The sequence below is a fragment of the Larimichthys crocea genome, chromosome XX, assembly GCF_000972845.2.
Source record: "Larimichthys crocea isolate SSNF chromosome XX, L_crocea_2.0, whole genome shotgun sequence".
Lineage (NCBI taxonomy): Eukaryota > Metazoa > Chordata > Actinopteri > Sciaenidae > Larimichthys > Larimichthys crocea.
This window is the reverse complement of record NC_040030.1, coordinates 18,145,147-18,165,606: the sequence shown is the minus strand read 5'-3', so window position 1 is coordinate 18,165,606 and position 20,460 is coordinate 18,145,147. Positions and strand designations below refer to the sequence as shown.

At 44.8% G+C, this 20,460-nt stretch overlaps 2 protein-coding genes across 4 annotated transcripts in view; both read left to right on the top strand.

Annotated features, from left to right (window-relative positions):
• The first annotated feature begins 2,485 nt into the window (after positions 1-2,485).
• ptprr (protein tyrosine phosphatase receptor type R) lies at positions 2,486-12,105 on the top strand. Its single transcript, XM_027272460.1, has 9 exons — positions 2,486-2,500; positions 5,021-5,293; positions 5,512-5,596; positions 6,372-6,451; positions 7,419-7,556; positions 7,646-7,756; positions 7,844-8,001; positions 8,092-8,205; positions 9,140-12,105. Exons 1-9 carry the CDS (start codon positions 2,486-2,488, stop codon positions 9,231-9,233), a joined length of 1,068 nt encoding a protein of 355 aa, XP_027128261.1. The 3' UTR covers positions 9,234-12,105.
• Positions 12,106-13,579: 1,474 nt separating this feature from the next.
• Positions 13,580-20,460, top strand: part of LOC104933190 (receptor-type tyrosine-protein phosphatase beta) — a 30,441-nt gene continuing 23,560 nt past the window's right edge. Inside the window, exons 1-6 of one of the 3 annotated variants that reach the window (XM_027272217.1) lie at positions 13,580-14,029; positions 16,435-16,873; positions 19,421-19,540; positions 19,622-19,762; positions 19,834-20,097; positions 20,181-20,447. In XM_027272217.1, the coding sequence (XP_027128018.1) occupies positions 13,961-14,029; positions 16,435-16,873; positions 19,421-19,540; positions 19,622-19,762; positions 19,834-20,097; positions 20,181-20,447 (1,300 nt within the window). In that variant the 5' untranslated portion in view covers positions 13,580-13,960. The remainder of the gene's footprint in view (positions 14,030-16,434; positions 16,874-19,420; positions 19,541-19,621; positions 19,763-19,833; positions 20,098-20,180; positions 20,448-20,460) is intronic. The other 2 variants (XM_027272218.1, XM_027272216.1) reach the window with 2 other exon arrangements.

The following is a 20,460-nucleotide window of genomic DNA, read 5'->3' as shown; positions in this document are numbered from 1 at the left end:
CACTGATTCTGGTGAAACTGGATCAATTTTATGGAGGAAATGTTTTCTGGTTTTTCCCTGATGTCCTCCGGCTGCTCCGCCTCAACTCTCTGTGATTTACAGAGTTTGATGGACAGTGAAGTAAACTGCTGACAGCTGTAGCTGTTGTTAGCTCAGTTCGTCAGCTTGGCGGGGAGCTCAGAGCGACGGGTACCCGTCGCTCTGAGCTCACCGCCAAGCTGACGAACTGAGTGTTTGTACAAACAGGCGTTATGGACGACGAAAGAAGAAGAGGAGGTAACCGGAGCTCAGCACTTCTATGGAATGATGGCAAGGAAAGAGAGTGAAGAGGACGCTGACGGAGGAAGCTAGAAGAGAAAAGGAGAGATGACGAGCAAGAAGCCGCCGGACAAGAGTAAATGTGTGGACTGCTTTTAGTGGTTGGTGAAGCTTGGTGAAATATAAAAGGCTGAAGAGAGCCCGAGCTGGGCTGACTGATGCTGTGGCTCAGGCAGTGATATCAGCTGCTGCTGTGATCGGAAGTATGTAATCAGAAGAAATACTCGATACACATGGGATTACACTCTGAAGCTGGAGGCGATAAATCACGACAACACTGAACTTAAACCTTCTGGCCAACACGGGACTCGACCTACATCCTGCTGGAAAATGTCACAGGCACTCACTTACCAACAGAGACGGTGAGGAGGTGAAGCGAGGGGGGAGCAGCATCCTGGCTGGGCAGGGAGTCACGGACAGCCCCCGTGACGTCCTGGAGCTCCAGAAGCTGCTGCCTCATTACGGTTAATTAGTTTAGTTAGCAGCGCACGACACACACACACACACACACACACACACACACACACACACACACACTGATCACAATTATTCTTCTGCCGTGACCTTTCAGCTCACTGTTTGCTGTTCCACACTAATGAGGTCCACATGTTTCGCGTACACTTGCTCCTTTAGTAAGTAACTCATTCGGAAGCAGAGTTCATTATTAATATTAAAACCAAACTTAAAGGGGGGGGGGGGCTCTGGTTACCCGCCTGTCATTTACATTCATGAACATAATAAATTCTAACAGGAAAAGACTCGGCGAGTAATTGGGCTGAGTGAAGCCACCCACCTGCCTCCTTCCTCTCTCCTCTCCTCCCTCTCCTCCTCCGCTTTCCTCTCCCCTCTCCTCTCTCTCTCCCCTCCCTCCTCTCGCTCCTCCTCCTTCCTCTCTACTTCCCCTCCTCTCCTCCTCCTCCTCCTTCCTTCCTCCTCCTTCCGCTCCTTCCCCTCCTTACCTCCTTCTCTCCCTCCTCCCCTCCTCTCCTCCTTCCTCTCCTTCCCTCCTTCTCCTTCCCACTCTCTCCTCCTCCTTCTTCCTCCTTCCTCCCTCCTCCTTCCCCTCTCCTCCTCCTCTCCGCCTTCCTTCCTCCTCCTTCCTCTCCTTCTCTCCTCTCCTCCCCTCCTTCCTCTCCTTCCGCTCCCTCCCGAGCTAACGGCAGCTAACAAACTGAGCTAACGGCAGCTAACAAACTGAACTAACGGCAGCTAACATACTGAGCTAACATGAGCTAACAGCAGCTAACAAACTGAGCTAACGGCAGCTAACAGCAGCTAACAAACTGAGCTAACGGCAGTTAACAAACTGAGCTAACGGCAGTTAACAAACTGAGCTAACGGCAGCTAACAAACTGAGCTAACGGCAGCTAACAAACTGAACTAACGGCAGCTAACAAACTGAGCTAACATGAGCTAACGGCAGCTACAGTCACATGTTAGAACATGTTGATTTAAATGAGGGGCACTGACGTGTGTTTCACTGCGTCCTGTTCTGTCTCTGGTGTGAGCTGATGGTTCATAAGCTGAATTATGAAGTGTGTAAACAGGCTGTGTGTGTGTGTGTGTGTGTGTGTGTGTGTGTGTGTGAGAGTCGAGGGCAGCGAGTTTGCTATTGTGACAGAAATAATGTCAGGATAAAGAGTTACAGAACGTGAATCCCCGAGGTCTAACAAACATGTCGAGTGTGTTTCCTTCCTCCGAAAACATTTACAAAGATTTTTTTAATTTGATTTAACAAAGAGGCCACACAAACAAAAAGCAGCAGCCACATTCAAATGAAAAACGAAAGTTAAAAGGATTGAACTGAATTTATTTAACAACTCACCTGTTCAGATTATATCGAGGCTTAAAGTTATGCAGGATTAAGAGCGTGGACGCTTTGACTGACTACGTCACGGAGACTACGTCCAGGTTTTAGACAGTCTGCAGGGACGTCACAGAGACTACGTCCAGGTTTTCAACAGTCTTTGGGGACGTCACAGAGACTATGGCGTGTCGTATCGCTGCAGAGAGACAGACAGATTCGTTATCGTCCTATGAAAGACATTTGCTGCCACAGTCTGTTCGAGGTTTGTTTTTGAGTGATGCAAACATGTCCGGGTCGAGCTGGTCATGTGAGTGTGTCGCACAGCAGCCAGAAAACACCTGCTGATATCTGCCGGTGAAGATGAGCAAAGATCAGGTGAAATGTGACGAACTGAACTTTTAAACTTTCACAACGTTTGGACGAAGTCTCGCCTAACGAGCGCTCAGATTGTCGGCCATGTTTAGAGACGGATGTGTGTGTTTGTGTGTGTGTTTAGAGTTCAGTCACCTCTGACCTGTGATTGTTGGCGCTGTCAGGTGTCGAGGTGCGTACGTGACTTTTAAAGAGGCCTGTGTGTCCTCCGCGTGTAGCTCATCAGCACTCACAGGGTGAAGCAGGTTTCCATAAATCTATAGCGCGCTGCGTGTCGTGTGTTTATATGAAGGGAGGCGCTCCTTCCTCATGTCAGGAAAATGTACATTAGAGCGCCCACAGTGACCCAGTGTTCCTCAGATTATCTCTGAAGGGCCCATTAAAGGACCTTTCCATGTTTTTCCATGTTTCAGCTCATTTCCTTCAATTCATATTTAACTTTACATCACTGCTGACAACTTTCCAAAGAACACACGCCGACCTCAGACCAGCTCAGTGACTCAGGGAATCACAGAGGGTCCGACTGATGTTTCTTCAGTTAGAGGAGACAGTGTAAGATGAACTAAAACTTAATTATTATTGTTTAAACATTAACCAGGAAACAAACAGGTCAAATTAAAGCAGATACAAGACAGCACAGATGCATAATAAAAGTACAATACAAGCCATGAGATCAACGACGACACCTCAGTGATTCTCCAGGTCTTTCACTTTTTCACATTTTAGATCTGACCATCTGTTGGAGATCATTAGAAACTCGTCCCTGGTCACTGTGAAATAAACTGACTGACTGACGGAGGTGCTGTCACAGATTTAAACGTGCAGATAGTTTTCTGTTTATTTGCTAAAGACGGACGTGTCGCAGGTATCGATCGTTCTTCACAGCGCTGAATGAGCGTTACATCTCCGCTGTGGAGATAACTCTGAGTGAACACAGCCAGGAAATACAGCACACAGGTGCACGACTAACTGAACAAACTGCATGTAGCTGAATTCACTGGGGAAAGTTGCTCAAGTTGCCCGGTTCTTTAGCAACGAGTAAAGCTGCACATGAGGAAACCAGCATCAGATTTGCAAAGTTTGAATGAAGTTGTGTTTTCGGCCCACAGAAACACTCTTAAGAAAAAAGTTTTCGTCCAGGAAACGACAAACTCTAAAATACTGTTACGACATGATACTGACGTGTAGGTGATGCAGAGTGTTAGACGTGATTTAAAACACTTAAACATCGACTGTATAATTAGAAAAAGAGTAATTCAACATCTCCTCGACTTTAAATCACGACGACGATCCCGTGGAGGTGTGACTCAGCCTCATCGAGAGCCGTCAGAGAGGTGACGCTTCCATACCATCCCGTCATCTCCTGTGATGTCTGACGACGCTCAGCTGGTCCGTTCACCTGCATGGAGCGTCTGAACGTCAAAGACAGCTCAGAGACTGCAGTGACACATCGATGTGAAAACAGAGACTGGGCGTGAGAGTGTTTCTGTGCAGCGTGTTGCCTTAAGAGCTCATTTTCCTCTCAAGTATTTTCATAACTGGAAAGAAAACATCTTAGTCTGCGCCTCGGCTCAGAGTCGAGCACTTTGGCCTTTATCTGCCGCCCGAAACTCTTCCGCTGACTCGAAGTGCGTCCGCAGAGTCGAACCTCGGAGGCCATTTCGTCCTGGGTTACATCAGCGATCATCAGAGCACAGAGTGTTTCTTAAGGTACGAAAAGGGAAGGAAGATTTCAGGCTCAGAGTGAGAACAGGATGTTTTGTTTGGTGTGTGTGTGTGTGTGTGCGTGTGCGTGTGCGTGTGCTGTCCACTCTGGATGGCAGCCAGTCAGCAATCAGACGAATAGGAAGTAGCAGCATCCTGGAGAGGAAGTCGGCCGACACGTAGCCAGACGAAGAGTGTCCACCCACACGGAGTCCATCAAAGCACACCTTGTCTTTTCTTCTTGTTCTTCTTCGTTTGTTCATCAAACGATTTCCCTTTCAGCGTCTTTCGCTCCAGAAACAGGAAGTCAGGGAAGAAACGAGTCTCAGTGTAATTAAAAAACAAATCTGTTCACTCTTTAGGAGTCTCACAGGTGTCCGTGCATGGTTCAGTGTCTTGTAAAATGTTAAATTAAGGACATATGATCTGAGCAGGAAAAACCACCATGTGAAGATAACACGAGATGCAGCTGTAGAAGTACAAACTCTGACCGTATAAAGAATGGACGCCATATCCGTTGTGTGACGTGCTGAAACAAACCATCTGTAACCACGCCCACCTGTCAATCAAAGCATCCACGCTCTTAACCCTGCATAACTTTAAGCCTTATTATAATGTGAACAGGTGAGTTGTATATAAATTCACCCTCAGTACAGTTGTCATGAACGGGGAAATTAGCTACAGAGACCAAAACTGTTTTTTGTACTAGGCTGTAAACATGTTTATTTCTGCTGTGAAGTTGGACATTTGGACATGGGGACTTATGGAGACTGACTCACTTCTGGAGCCAGCCTCAGGTGGACGATAGAGGAACTGCAGTTTTTTTTTGCAGAAGGTTGCTGCTCATCACGTTTCACATGTTTATCGTCTTCTCTCTTCTTTCTTTCCGTCTCCTCGTCCAGACGGGGCTCTAACGTCTCTCTCGTGTTGGACATGTCGGCTCTCGGCTCCGTGGAGCCCCTTAACGTCGCCGTGGTAACCCCTAGAGAGGCGGCATCCAGGGAGTACCTGCTGTCGGCTGGCCGGCCGCTGACGCGACAGCAGCTCCGCGACATCGTCAACAACACGCACAAGCTGCACGCCGAGTTCGCTGTGAGTAGTACAACATCGAGCGACACTGAGTGATACGTGAGGCGTGAAGGATGAACTGACCAATGATAACAGTTTGTTTGAAGACAGAGGAGGAGTCCAGGGGTGGTGCAGGGCTTTGTTTGTTTACATGTTGGTATTAAATGACTGTATCAGGGTCGAGCTCTACAGGTCGACTCACGAACGTGTTCACGTTCCTAACGCTGGACGTTCTCTTTCAGGAAATCCCGATGAACTTCATCGACCCCAAAGAGCTGGACATCCCAAACCACGGGACCAAGAACAGATACAAGACCATACTGCCCAGTGAGCACTGTGTGTGTGTGTGTGTGTGTGTTGCTAAGAAACAGTAACAGTTCCAAAACAGTCGTCCTCTCTCGTTTCCTGTTGAACCAGGAAGTTGTTTTATTATGTGGGAGGGGCTTAAGGTTAAAGGCCAACAAGCCCAAGGACAGCTAATATCGCACCTCACACACACACACACACACACACACACACACACACACACACACACACTCACTCAAACAATGCACTTTCCTCTGAGTACAGTTTGTTCTCACACTGCCAGCCAAGCACTTGGCCTGATTAAGACATTATGCAACACACACACACACACACACAGTTATTAGTTTGTGCGCTCATGTTTTTGAGAGGGGGCGGGGTCATCAATACAACAGCCAACAGGGGGGGGTGTTCCTTCCTTCCTTCCTGCCAATCAAGGCTAAGGAATGCACACCTAGAGCCGCTGTCAATCAAACACTTCCTGTGTTCAAGTGTGTGTGTTGAGTCCAGTTCGAGGCGAAGTGTAAGAACGATTAGTGTGAAGTCTAAAATAGGCTTGAAACCAAGTCTAAATTTGAAAAAGGGCTCAGGTCTAAAAGTAGGTCCAGGTCAAATCTTGATTTGACCTGGACCTACTTTTAGACCTAGCCTAAAGTCTTGACTATTTTAGTCAAGACTAAAGTGTCTAAAGGGGGTTAGATCCAAAACCAAGACCAAAAGTTTGAAAAGAGTCAAAGACGGTGTGAAAAGTCAAATCAGTCAATCTCAAATCTTTCGTCTTTTGTTTCTCCTGTCCTAGACCCTCACTCCAGAGTGATCCTGAAGTCGAAGAGCTGCAACGACCTGCTGAGCTCTTACATCAATGCCAACTACATACGGGTGAGTCGTAGCGGCGACTGGAAAAACCTGCACGGAGAACAAACGGCGTCACTTTCTGACTTTAAAGTTGCACCAACGCTTCGCTGTGAAAACACTCGGTACAAACGCATCAGTTCACTTTGAGATGAATTCACATTTAAATGACTTTAATCAAAAACAGTCGCTGGTTAATTAACTAATAATTTAAGCTCAATATTAAATAAACTGTTTTGGTTTGTTTACATTTCTTTCCTCGTGTTTTATCTGTTAAATCTTGATTTGAGGTAATTTAGTAACAGATAATTGTAATGAAGTAAAAAGTGAAAAATTTAAAATACAGAAATCTCATTTGTACTCAAGTTAATGTACATTCCACATCTTCATAATTATGACACCATTCGTTTAAATCTTGAACAAACTGACACGATCACATCACTTATCTGGAATGCACACACACACACACACACACACACAGTGAAAGTACACTCCTACAGAAGTCTGTAATGTCGCTCTCCGTCTCGGGCACAATAGACTTTCTTCCTGTCAGGAAGCTTCGTTTAAACTGTCGCACCGCACGAGAGAACAAACGAAATTCTCCGTCCGACACAGACGGCTAAATTTAGTTTGTCCAAATACTTCAAGAACGTTTATCACATTAAAGGAGTCAGCATGGAGATGACATGAAATATGAAGCAGGTCACCGTGTCATAATAAATTATATTAAATATTATTGACAAAATGTTCGACTCAAACAATGACAGGAAATCTGTTAAAACTCACTTTCATCTCACAGCTTGTTTTTATTTACGTGGTGTGTATATATAGAAATATGAAATATGTAAAATCAACAAATTCACACGTGTGTTTTTGTACATTTCTTAGATTAAAATGTGCGTTATAATAAAAGCTCTTTCCTGATGATTAATAATGATATTGTGTGTTTTAACCTGCCATCATGAATAAAGTCGTGTGATTGGCTCCCGTCCAGGGTTACCTAGGTGACGAGAAGGCGTTCATCGCCACCCAGGGTCCGATGGTGAACACGGTGAATGACTTCTGGCAGATGGCCTGGCAGGAGGAGTCGCCCGTCATCGTCATGATCACCAAACTGAAGGAGAAGAACGAGGTAACGTGTGAACGAGGAGGTGAAGCGTTGAACTGAGCAGTGTTTGTCCGCACTGTTTTTAAAAAGCACATTTGCTTGGCTCTCTGTAGAAGTGTGTTCTGTACTGGCCGGAAAAGAGAGGAATCTACGGGAAGGTTGAAGTGTTGGTGAACAGCATCAGAGAGTGTGAACACTACACCACCCGCAGCCTCACTCTTAAGGTACACACAGTGCTTTAATACTTCAGAGAAAAGAATTAAAGTGTCGTGCTTGGTGTTAAAATCTCATGTTTGTGTTTATATGTGCAGTGTGGGAATCAAACCCGCGTGCTGCAGCATTACTGGTACACATCATGGCCCGACCACAAAACCCCCGACTCCACGATGCCGCTGCTGCAGCTGATGGCTGATGTCGAGGCAGACCGACGGGCGGCTGCCGCTATGGGACCGGTTATCGTCCACTGCAGGTACACGGAGAGGAAAATATGTTTTTCTTTTTTCGTACGACTGAAAAATGTTTTGAAATGACTCCGTTACCCATGCTCCTCTGCTTGCAGCGCCGGGATTGGCCGTACAGGGTGCTTCATCGCTACGACGATAGGGTGTCGACAGCTGCAGCTGGAGGGAGTGGTGGACGTCCTGAGCGTCACCTGCCAGCTCCGAGCTGACAGGTAACAAGGACGCAACAGTCACCGAAACTATTCAAGCCGTACGCCTAACTACAAAAATGCCAAGTGATCAGGCCTGGAGCTGCGGTGTCGAGGTCCCGCCCATATACCTGCATGAGCAGGACTCAGCTGTCAATCAACCATCTTTGACGAGCTTTGGGAAAAATTGATTTGGCTTGTACTTAGATTTTTTTAGTTTCTGCAGCCAGCCACCAGGGGGCGATTGAGATGTTTTGGCTTCATCTGTTGTCCGTCTTTGTCAGCGGGTGGTCGATGGAAACTTTAAGCTTCTTTACGTCGACTTTGTTTGCAGTTGTTGATTCACTTCATGGAAACTATAAAATAAAAAAACCTTGTAGGGACCCAGACGTCCCCACAAGGTTAAAGTCCCCATAAACCATGGACACACAGAGATTTTTAGCCTTTATGTGTTTTAGTATTTTATATTTTGAAGTTCTGTTTAACATTGTGGAGACATCCGATGACAAATGTTGGTTTATACAGTGGGTGAACAGATAATCCACATCGCGTGCATGTACATATTCTTTTTTCTCTGGCCTTCATGTTTTATTATTATTCTTTGTGTTCAGATGAATTGAGTTGTTTAAACAGATGTCGGTACAGTTAGGTCTCTCCATATTCTCCATATAATGCTGCAGTTAATTTAAGTCAGTTAGTGTTGTCACTGGTTGCCCATTAAATCAACTTGTCAGTGTTCGTGCCTGTACCTGTTAGAGGTAATTAGAGATCATTTGTTTCTGCTCAGTTGCTATGGCGATATCAAACCTTTTCATTATTCAACAAATGCAATTTTCTTTAATTTCGTTGCTCAAAATAGTAAAAAAAAACGAATTATCTCTGAATTATCTTGATTTAAACAAATACGAATGTTAAAAAGATGTTTCTTTGATCATTATGTCTCTGTCTGTCTGTGCAGGGGAGGTATGATCCAGACAGGTGAGCAGTACGAGTTCGTCCATCATGCCTTGAGCCTGTACGAGGCCCGCCTTTCTGCAGAAACCGGCCAATGAGTGCGCACCACCAACGGAGAGGCGCTGACTTAAATCTGGAAGTGTGCTGACATAGCGAGTCCTTAGCAGGTATGGTCTCTGGTGTTTGGGAGTTCTCTGAGATTGGGGAACTCTGGACGAGGTCTTTGAGTTTGATGGACAACATGGACAACCAATGAGGACTGTTGTGGGCGGAGCCTGTTGAAGGAAAGAGGAAAGTTGAATTTCTGAAAATGGAATGTATCCGTTCTGCTACCGTTTTATTTTGTTTTTTTCTTCGTGTGTTGATGGCGAGCGGTTCCTCAGAGAGACTTGAAAGATCCGCCCACTTCACTTCTCTTGGATCGTGTCGTTTTTAACTAACCGGACCGTCCTATTACCTCTTTTCTGTCATGGAAACGTAGAAATAGATTGACTGAAATCGATGGTACATTGTTCAATAACACTGTTGTGTTTCTGTGTCTTAGAGATTTTTAAAATTATTTTGTAATGTGGTGTTCTTATAGGAAAGGCCATTGGAAAATGACTGTTAGCTGGTTGCACCTTTTGGTTGAACCAACCCTGTCCTGCCTGGCTCCGTTTGTGACGTCCATACTCTGTATTTTATTTGTTCACAGTGCAGTCCCTTCCAAACCTTTGGGGAACATGTTGTCCATGATGTTTTAACTATTAAAACTTCATTTTTAACTTAATACAGACATTAAAAGTTGGCTGGCTGTTGAAAGTGTTGGAGGAGGTGAGCCAGCCAACAAACAAACGTTTAACTCCACAACACCGCTCCACCCATCTTCACTGGACGTACCATGGTTCGCCAACTTAACGGAGTACTGAAGTTACAAACGGAGCTGCCTCCAGCCATAGATCACTAACGAACCAACGTAACGATAAAACAAGCTCCTGCTAAGCCAGTTCTTGTAGTAGAGCGATCTCATAGAGGCTGACTCTCGCTTTAGTGTTTGAGTGTTGACCCGTTTGCTTTAATGCCAATAAATGAGCTCATGCTATTACTAGCACGCTACGCTGACGCAATATTTCGTTGAACCAACTGAATCTATTGTTCCACTGTTTGTAAAATAACAATCGTTTTTATACTATTCAACAAGTACAGCTCACCAGACTCAGAGTCTAAGAATTATGGGAGCTGTAGTTATTGAATGCTGACAAAATAATTGTTCTATCTTTGTTAGAATGTTGCAGTAACGCCCAGTTATCTTAACTAACCTTAACTTTTAGAAAGGCACTTTGGCCAGTCGCTCACGTCACAGTTTATACATCCGGCTCATATTTAAAGTTAATAAAGAAATATCTGGACTTTTTAGTCAAAGTTTAGTTTTTCAGCACAGGGCCAAATTGACAAAAACAAAACAAAAAACTAGTTTGCTAAGAAAAGTTCCTGGTGCAAACGTTTTTGTGCTGCTCGGTCAGAGTTTACACTCTGTACAATAGTTCAAGTCGTTTCTTACATTGAGATTTCCCCTTGTTGTTGTGAAATGTTGCTTTATACCAAAAATGTGAAATAATTTACGTCACGATGGTGCAGTCATCTCATCGATGTGCTGTTGTTGTTACCTAGTGAGTAGGTTATTTTGGTGTATCAAAGTAATAATAACTTTATTTTTATACTGTTTTTACATGTTTTTCATGTGTTTAGCAGCTATCAGCCGTTTTGTCGACACTCGTGAAGAGCTCACTACGTGGGGTACAAACCTCGTCTCTAAAACCATCGACTGAACAGGAGCCGGGTCAGATTAAACTCCACACGCCCGTGTTTAAGCCTCGCCAGCTTAACGATGGGACAATCGTTTTCAAACGTGAGACACCGAGAGGTGAACGAGCACTTTCCCCATTCTACTGAAAAATGTCAAACATTCAACCAAACCATCGGAGAAGCTTTCATGCGTCCAAATAAATAAAAACTTTCAGATGTACTGAGGTGGTTTGAGATGTTTTAGAGATCCGAGGTTTCTACAGTTAAGCCAGTGACGAAGAACGTTAACATTACACTTACTCTGCTCTCTGTGTGTGAATGGGATAACAAACATGTTAAAGTGCTATTAAACCTTTCAGTCCATGGACCACAAACACGGAGCTCTTGCTGCTAAAACTGGGAACGTTGGGACCGGACCATAAACGAGAGACTTTTTCTATGTACCAAATTATTTTATATTTATTCTTTTTTCTTGTGATACAATCAAAGGACTTTGGACCTGTGTCTCTCTGTCTACACGTCCAACATGGGACCAGCGTCAACCCAGTTTCCTCTTCAGTCAGTTCAGGAATCCGACTTTGAACTGGCTGAAGAGGAAGTGAGTTGAACCCAGCCTCCATACCTACTGCAGCAGCAGGGGTACAACAACACACACTGCCTCTGACGTAGTATTGTGTATGTCACAGTAGGTGGTGGTTCATGTCCTGTACTTATTGTTGTTGACTGTTGATGGAGCTTAAAGGGACGCTAGACATTTTTTTAATTAATAAAAATGTTATTGGTTACCAATGGTTACCAGGAGGTTTCCTGGAAAAGACTGATTGATTGGTTTGATTTGAGTCAGCAGGTCAGCTGAAACATGCGAAAATGTTCGTTAAGAAGCTTTTTTAATGAATTAAATTCAACATTTTAATCACTCTGAGTAATTTAAGGAAACAAAATCCAACATAAAATCAAACGTTAGCGTCCCTTTAACCTTCTGCTGTGTTACAGCTCAGTCAAGAGTACACCTGATGCTAATTACGTGGTTTTTAACTGTATTACTAATCAACCTGAATGTTGTAATAGTCCGGAACATTAGCCACTGAGTAGTGCTGTAACCTCTTTATCTACTCTATATACATACATATATATTGTTACCTGTAATCTGTACATAAACACTGGACATAAAAACTATGGAGCTCATGTTGTCTTGGACTCTGACTGACCGACCTCAAATAATTATACAAACACAAATGAGATTTCCACCATGATTTGTAGCATGTATTCATTTTTTAAAACATCTGTAGTGAGTCGAAGTGAAAGCAGAACTTCAGGAAATAAAAGGTCACAGGTAACATTTCTGAAGCAAATCAGACGGGAGGATTACCAAACTGAACGAAATATGAAATCGGATAAAAGAAGAAATATGTTCACTGTTCATAAAATAGGTCAACACGGTTCATCACGTTCAGTCAGGCCGATCATCATAAAATGATTCAGTCCGTCACCTTTCTTTTCATATTTGTAGCTTTTAAACATCGTTCCTAGAAACTCTTAATAACGAGAGAGAGAGAGAGACACAAAGGGAGAGAGGAGGGAGCAGGAAGGAAGGAAAGAGGTGTGGATGACTAAAAGTAGCCGCGACCAACTGAAACAAAAGCAGTTTGACCTTTAACTCGTAATGCTGCTTTGTGTTCCAGATAAATTATTAATTAGTCAGAACATTTAGAAACCAACGAAACAAAAAGTAACTAAAAGAACCTGGTGGTAACCATGTTAGTGTTGTGCACAGTTTTAAAATATTTTCTCATAGACAGACAAATAGAAAATTATATAAAGAGCAGAAAGTAGAAAATAATTCTTTAATTGCTGAGGTAACCTCTGTTAGTGCTTACGTATATTAACGTGTAAAATGTGAAACTATCATTTGGGTTTAAGTGTGTTTCTTTTATTTTAATTCCAATTTGTTACCAAACAAGATATTTACTTGAAATACACTCGTGAGTTCTAAAGTAATTATGGAAATTAAATTAGAAATTGATCTGTGGTGTTTAAATAAAATGCCGCCTGCAACGCGAATGAATGAATTCAGAGAAAACGAGAAACACGATAAAGAGAAAACTGCACCGTGTTCGGCATCAGTTTGTACCTGTGATGTACACTCTGAAATTCAGGACTTATGCATTTCAAACAAATGTCCATCCATTTGAATTATACGTGTGAATTTGTAATAACGTGTAATTTATGTAATAATTACAGATAAAGTTCAAAGCTGCTGTTAGCTTCTGCTCTTGAATAGTAATCCGACATTTTGTCGTGAAACTTGGTTGGAGCTGCAGTTTAGTGTCACCATCACCTGTTTGACATTACACAGATTAATTACAATGATCATGAACTGATAATTAACAGAATTGCTTAATTATTAGAACAACAGAACCATAATAAGCAAACAAGGCCAGAACTAAATTTACTTCTCACAGACAGATGAAACAGACGAGCCGTGGGAATGATCAAACGTCTGTGTGTCTAACATCCACCTCTGCTGTTGGTGCAGATAGGTGTGCTGCTGTTGTAGCTTCAGGCCTATTTATAGCCTCCATCCAGGCAGAGTTTGTAGTCGTGCCTTCGCAGTGACTCACAGAGCTGTTGGCTTGATTGAGGAAGTCCGTTAGTGACTCCCAGCCTCGACACTATAGAGTCTGACCGACAGACAGACAGGAAGAGAGACAGACAGACAGACAGGGAGGGAGCCCGGGCAAAAGTGAGGAATGACTGAGTCTGAAGTGAGAGAGGGGCGAGTCGAGCATGGACAGGAGACGGAGGCAAAAAAAGAAATGAAAGTTCTGAAATCTGGATTAATTCTGTTTTTTTTAAACGCAGACTTTTAACTCTCTAACTTTCATTTTTCAGAAGCTTCTCGGCTGAAAACCTCACAGACAAAAACAGGAATATTTTTCTCTCTCCGCCTTTAAGTAGCGACCACAGACACTCGTCTTCTACCTCAGCCTCAGGATTATGGTGGTGCGTGATCTGTCTGAGGATCTCAAGGAGGATCAAAATGCTGAAATGTAAAGTTCAAAGTTCTCTCTGCTGCCTGTGCTTCACCTCGCTGCTGCTGCTGCTGCTGGTGAGTCGGTCCTCAGTTCACACATTAATGATCTATGACAGGAAATCAGGTGATTATTAATGTCGCTTCAAACTGTCGAGTTGCTGCTGTAAGGTGAATTTATTCTTCTTTGTTACAAATAAAAGATTCGTTGAAGAAACTCCTCCTGTATGTAGAATATGTAAAAGACGCTTTATCGATCCCTCGAGGACAAATTCAGTTTTTCACTGTTTCACGTGAATTTTTAGCTGAAGTACAAACACAAAGTGTCACATCTGCAACTGTGATCCTCCATTCTGCTTCCAAAGATGTTTCAAATAATTCACATGTTTGTGTTTTTATAACTAATAATTCAAAATATGGAGATAAAACAGCATTTTCAAATTTAGCGTAAAATGCAAAGATGGAAAACATCATTTATAAAAAATGCATCACATAAATAGAAATAAAAGTTTTTGAGCTCTGAATGTTGATTAAAAACAATAAATGAAAGTCTGACGTCCACGAGGACCAAAGAGTTTCTAATTATATGAAGAAACGTTTGTCATAACAACTCTCCAGGATTAGGGTTGCAAAGGGTTGGAAAGTTTCAGGTATGTTTCTGGAATTTCTCTGAAAACTTTCCATGGGAAGTTAAGCTTGGGAATTTTGGAAATATTCTAAATCTGAAACTCCATGGGAATTATGTAAATTAGTGGTAATTAAGTGTAACATATCCAAACATAAATATAAACGTACAAAATAAAACAACTATTTGTAAGTAGAACTTTATCAAGTTTGGATTATTTCATTGAACAATATTCTGTAGTCCATGATCTCACATGTGTCTTCAACAGTCTCTGTGTGCTCTGGGCTCTAAAGTGTGGTCCAGGTACAGAAATCACCTGTGCAGGTAGGGGGCGTGGCCTCAGCAGCCCTGCAGTAAGCAGTGTGCTCTGAGGAGGAGCAGATATTCAAGTGGACCTGCAGGAAATCTGGTTTATTTAGTCAAGATGAAGCTGAAATATATTTTCCACAACTATATTTAAGTTCACTGTTAAAGGGCCGAACTTTAATTTTTTAAATTCACGTTTTATTCAAATAAATTATCATGTCTGTCTGTCTGTCTGTCTGTCTGTCTGTCTGTCTGTCTGTCTGTCTGTCTGTCTGTCTGTCTGTCTGTTGTTTGTCTGTGAACTCGTTGAACCTCGTTATCAATGACAGATTATTTTATTTCCTCTCTTCTCCTTCAGAGTATAAAAGGTGAAGACGTTCAGAATAACTGTCAGCAGCGTTATCGCTCGCTGCACAGAAAGTTCGAAGTTCAGTCGTACCCAAAATAAACAGCGACGGACGCCTGCAGGCCGGTTTCAGTCCTTTAAAAAGATGCAGCTGATGAACTCCACAGCAGCTCATCGCACACTCTCTTGGCAGCAACAGCAAAACATCCATTGTTTCATGATTTTGCAGATTTTTTTTATGCTGTCGTAGAAAAAAAACGAGCAGTTTACAAACTCCTGTAGTGACGATGAATATTCTGGTATTTTACTTCAGTAAAAGTACAAACACACTAAAAGTACTGATGATGAGTTTCTCCATGATTGTTTAGTTTGTAAACAAAAATCTAAAAATTAGGTCAGGACCTGATTAGCTATTTCCTGATGGACGTCGGTGTATCCATCCGCCCACATCTTCTAGATCGTTGCCGTGCGAGCATGTTACGACCTGCAGCCTGTTTTATGAACAGTTAAATTTCTAAAATCTTCAGAACAATAGGATCAAAGTACGACTCCACCCAAAGTCTGGATCCTGAGGATGAAACACTCCTGTAGAGCTCCGTCCAAGACTTTGTTGTTTCCTCCGTCACGGAGAGCCTTAAACCTTAAAGCTAACGCTCATGTATCGCTGGTTTGAAGACTCAAATAAACTTCAAACATCTTTCCTCCCTCAGGTTAAAGTTTCAATGTCAGTTTTGTTTCTCTGTGTTGAACCTGGGAGAGCGACAGGAAGTAGATCAAACACCTCACAGGGTTGTAGTCGAGACCACGTCAACCAAGTCATGACTGAAACCGAGACAAGACCAAGACTAAGACCAGACAGTATGTAGATAGAGTCATGAACAAGCCCAGAATCTCCTGAGACTGAGACCAAGACTTTGAGGAGTTGAGACAAAGTTTAGACTAAGACTAAGTCAAGACCAGGACCAGACAGGATGTACATGAAGTGAAGAGTTTGCATCCAATCACAGAAATGAATTGTTAGAAATGTAGAGATCTCTACGCAGTCTTAAATAAAATCCTGAGTCTTCTTTGTCTGAGACTGAGACAAGACCTCCAGGAAGTGGTCTTGAGACATAAACCAACGTAAACAGAGCAGGAGCTCATTAAAGGGACGTGTCACCTCTGATGTTTGCTCTGACTGATGTTGGTGTCTTGTTCCTCCGTCAGGATCTGAGCGCTGCAGCTCCATCACAGGGTCGCTCCCTCACATGTAACATCTCCGTGTCCGACCCGGTGTCCGGTCTGGACTCCATATCGCTGACGGTTTTTACACCCGGACGGGACTGCTTGTTCACACTGACCTCTGCGGACGCCGGAGGAGACAGCGGTGAGTGTAGAAGAAGAGGAGGAGGAGGAGACGAGGAGATAGAGACTAATGAGATCGGAGGAAGAGGGCGAGGAGAAGACGTGGAGGTGGAAGTGGAGACGGTGGAGACTGCAGCGAATTATCTGGGAACCAACCAGCTAGGAGTCGAGGACGAAGGGATCAAGGAGGCAGGAGAGGTTTTCACCTGCGTGCTGGAGCACCTGGAGCCTGGAACCGCCTACCAGCTGCAGGTCCAATCACGGAGCGGCGAGGAGGCGACGAACATCACCCTGCACACCAGTAAGTCCTCGTCCAGTCCACACATTTACATCTCAAGGGTTGTTCCGGAGCTTTCAGCACTGTCACACGGTCTTCATCTGTATCCCTTTTTTTTACCCAGCATGCATCTCTGTGTTTACATATTCAATTCAGTTAAGTTTATACCAACTGAGCTAACAGCAGCTACGGTTGGCAGTGTGTATAACTGTAGTTTAACTAATGTGGGCATCCAGCTGAGTTAGTATGCATCCTGGGAACTCCCTACAGGTGGTCTGCTTCCAGAACCAGAACCAGAACTGGGAGCTGGTTCCACAGAAGAGGCTCTGAGTCCAATTCTATACCCGAACCACGAGGAACCCTGCAGTCTGTTTTCTAGTGGCGCGATAGAGTACTATGAGTTAGTACTACTTTACTAGTACTACTCTAAAAAGGCTTCTCTCGACTTCTCTGACTCGTCAGGTGTGACCCAAAACATTATTGATGGCTCTGTTCCATTCAGGTGTGGCTCCCGTGCAGGACTCGGTGGAATCCAGCCATTAATAATGTTTTTAGTTGAGGGAGAACAGAGAAAAACAAACCGGCAGCCGCTCGTTAGTTTTATGATTCATTACTGTCTTTAGAAGTTTTTATTCAACACGCGGCGAGAAGCCCAGCTCGGCGTCTGTCCTTCAGCCTTTCAACGTCCTCTTTTCCTCTGCCATCGTGTCCATAGAGGCTGCTGAGCCCGGTTACAGAGAGTGCTTGCTCGGCTCCTGTTCTGGCACGACACTGGCACCTTGCAACATGTCTGCCCGTTTACAGTGATCAGTTAAATCTTCTGTTCTATTGTTTCCATCGCCTCGTCGTTTGAAGTGAAGAACACAATGCGACCTCCGTGTGTGTGTGTGTGTGTGTGTGTGTGTGTGTGTGTGTGTGTCTCAGAGTTAATGTCATGTAGCTTCCTCTCTGTAGCTGTGTGATTAGCTACAGGAACCACAGCCCTGCTGAGAGAGAGTGATAGAGCAGTAAAAGTACATGGTGTGTGTGTGTGTGTGTGTGTGTGTGTGTGTGTGTTGTGTCTCCACACTGGCGGGTCTCCAGAACAGAAGTTGGACCCTCAGTGTGTATTTCCATCGTGGGCAGAGCTCAGGGTTCAGCCATTTCCTGCCTCCATTGTTTCTTTGTTCTGTGGGAAACACTGGGAAAGGGTGTGAGAGTGTGTACGTGTGTGTGTATATGTATATATGTATATAAATATATATGTGTGTGTGTGTGTGTGTGTGTGTGTGTGTGTGTGGTGCTCGGAGGAAACGGGGTGTTACTGCACCCAGTCCAGTCTCGACAGTAACCTTCTCAGAAATGCAAAACACTTGTACTTTGGTGTTTGTGGTTTCCACTGACCTTCGGTTTGTTTATACCTGTTCAAGTGGCAGTGGTGGAAAGTAACTAAGTATTTTTTTCTCAAGTACTGTACACTTAAAGGTCCGGTGTGTTTTAACTGTTTTTAAAAGAACTAACACAAATGAGCTAGCAAGCAGTAGCACAAGCTAGCTACATGGCTAGACTTTAGCTAAACATTATTTTGAAATGTTGTTGTGTCACCGAACTCGACGGATGAAGTCATTCTTCATGTCCAAACATTTCCTTTGAATGATTTGTGATCATAACAAGGTTTGGACTGTTGTTCAGTTGTTGGTCGGACTGTTGGTCGGACTGTTGGATGGACTGTTGGATGGACTGTTGGATGGACTGTTGGATGGACTGTTGGATGGACTGTTGGTCGAAATGTTAGATGGACTGTTGGTCGGACTGTTGGATGGACTGTTGGATGGACTGTTGGATGGACTGTTGGTCGGACTGTTGGTCGGACTGTTGGATGGACTGTTGGATGGACTGTTGGATGGACTGTTGGTCGGACTGTTGATCAGACTGTTGGATGGACTGTTGGATGGACTGTTGGATGGACTGTTGGTCGGACTGTTGGTCGGACTGTTGGTCGGACTGTTGGATGGACTGTTGGTCAGACTGTTCAGTTGTTGGATGGACTGTTGGTCGGACTGTTCAGTTGTTGGATGGACTGTTGGTCGGACTGTTCAGTTGTTGGATGGACTGTTGGTCAGACTATTGGATGGACGGTCAGACTGTTCAGTTGTTGGATGGACTGAAAGCAGTTGCGGACACTCAGTATTTGTTTGTCTCAGAGTGGCACTCAAGCCTGACATGTCGCAGCCTGATATATTGTTTGACCTCAGTTTGAAGCACCAATGGCGACACGGTGGCACGCACACACACACACACACACACACACACACACACACACACACACACACGCATTGTGGGAAAGCAGGAGGCAGGGGAGTGTTTGCAGAGACTAGCGTTCACAGTTTGAAGGCCACAGATGAGGCGATGGATCCTCTTCCTGCTCGCTCCTTCCTGTCCGACTGGCGCTCGTGTTCACAACAGATAAATCACTTTAAAGGGACAGTAACACTTTTTCCGTCTGTGCTGAGCTAGGGAACTGTTTTATCTCAGAGATGAAGCTGATGTCCGTCTTTGACTAGCGAGAGAATTTGTGTCTTGCGTCTTTAGAGCCGTCGGCGGTGAGCGGCCTGACGGTGACCTCCAGGACCTGCAGCAGCCTGGGCCTTTCCTGGCAGGCCGGCCCAGGCAGGACGGAGCGTTTCAGGCTGCAGCTGTGGAATCATGCAGGTCTGTGTGTCTGAAAAGAAACGAAGCGACGAACGCTTTCAGCTGCTCGTTTAAACGTCTTCTTCTTCTCTGTATCTGCAGATCTGCTGAGGAACGAGACGTTAGAGAGCACGGCGACGCAACACACAGTCCTCGGCCTGTCGCCAGGGCGACTGTACAACGTTACCATGGTGACGGAGGCCGGCGGGCTGCAGAACATGGAGACGATGGAGGCTCAGACAGGTACAGAGAGGAGGAGGAGAAGAGGACGATGACAGGAAGTAAAGAAATCTCACGTGTGACTCTCTTTCTAGTTCCCGCTGCCGCCTCCAACTTCACCGCCAACCACCGCAACAGCACCGCCGTGTTGTTGTCGTGGCAACGGCCCAAAGGTGACCTGGACGCGCTCGCTGTTGCCGTCTCGACCTCCAACGGCACGAGCCTCTGGGAGACGACACTTCCTCCGGACGCCACGGAGCTCGTCGTTGATCAGCTTACTCCCGGCTCGGCCTATCGGGTGGCGGTGACGTCCAAGAGCGGCAAGCTGACGAACCAATCAGAAATCAGCATCAGGACAGGTGAGGTTTTCTCCTTCTCTGTTTGTTTTTATTGCGTTCTTCTTCTTCTCTTCCTCTTCACTGTGTCTTCGTCCCGCCTTCAGCTCCGGCAGCGCCGACCCTCCTCTCCCTGACGCCCGCCTCCTCCGGCGGCCTTCTCCTGTCCTGGACGCCCCCCGCTGGTCTCTGGGACAACTACACGCTGCTCCTGTTGGACGGCTCGCAGCAGGTAGTCAGCGCCGCTCTGGACCGAGAGGCAGCAAACTACAGCTTCGCCGGGACGGAGCTGACGCCTGGGAGGCTGTTCAGAGCCGTGCTGAGGGTGGAGAGCGGAGGACTGACGGCTGAGAGCAGCTGTGACGGAGCGACAGGTCAGAAACATCT

Excerpts from the sequence above, each read along its gene's own strand:
- ptprr (XM_027272460.1), top strand. Across the intron at positions 7,557-7,645 it reads AACTGAAGGAGAAGAACGAG|AAGTGTGTTCTGTACTGGCC; the intron begins GTAACGTGTGAA and ends GGCTCTCTGTAG. Across the intron at positions 8,206-9,139 it reads TGCCAGCTCCGAGCTGACAG|GGGAGGTATGATCCAGACAG; the intron begins GTAACAAGGACG and ends CTGTCTGTGCAG.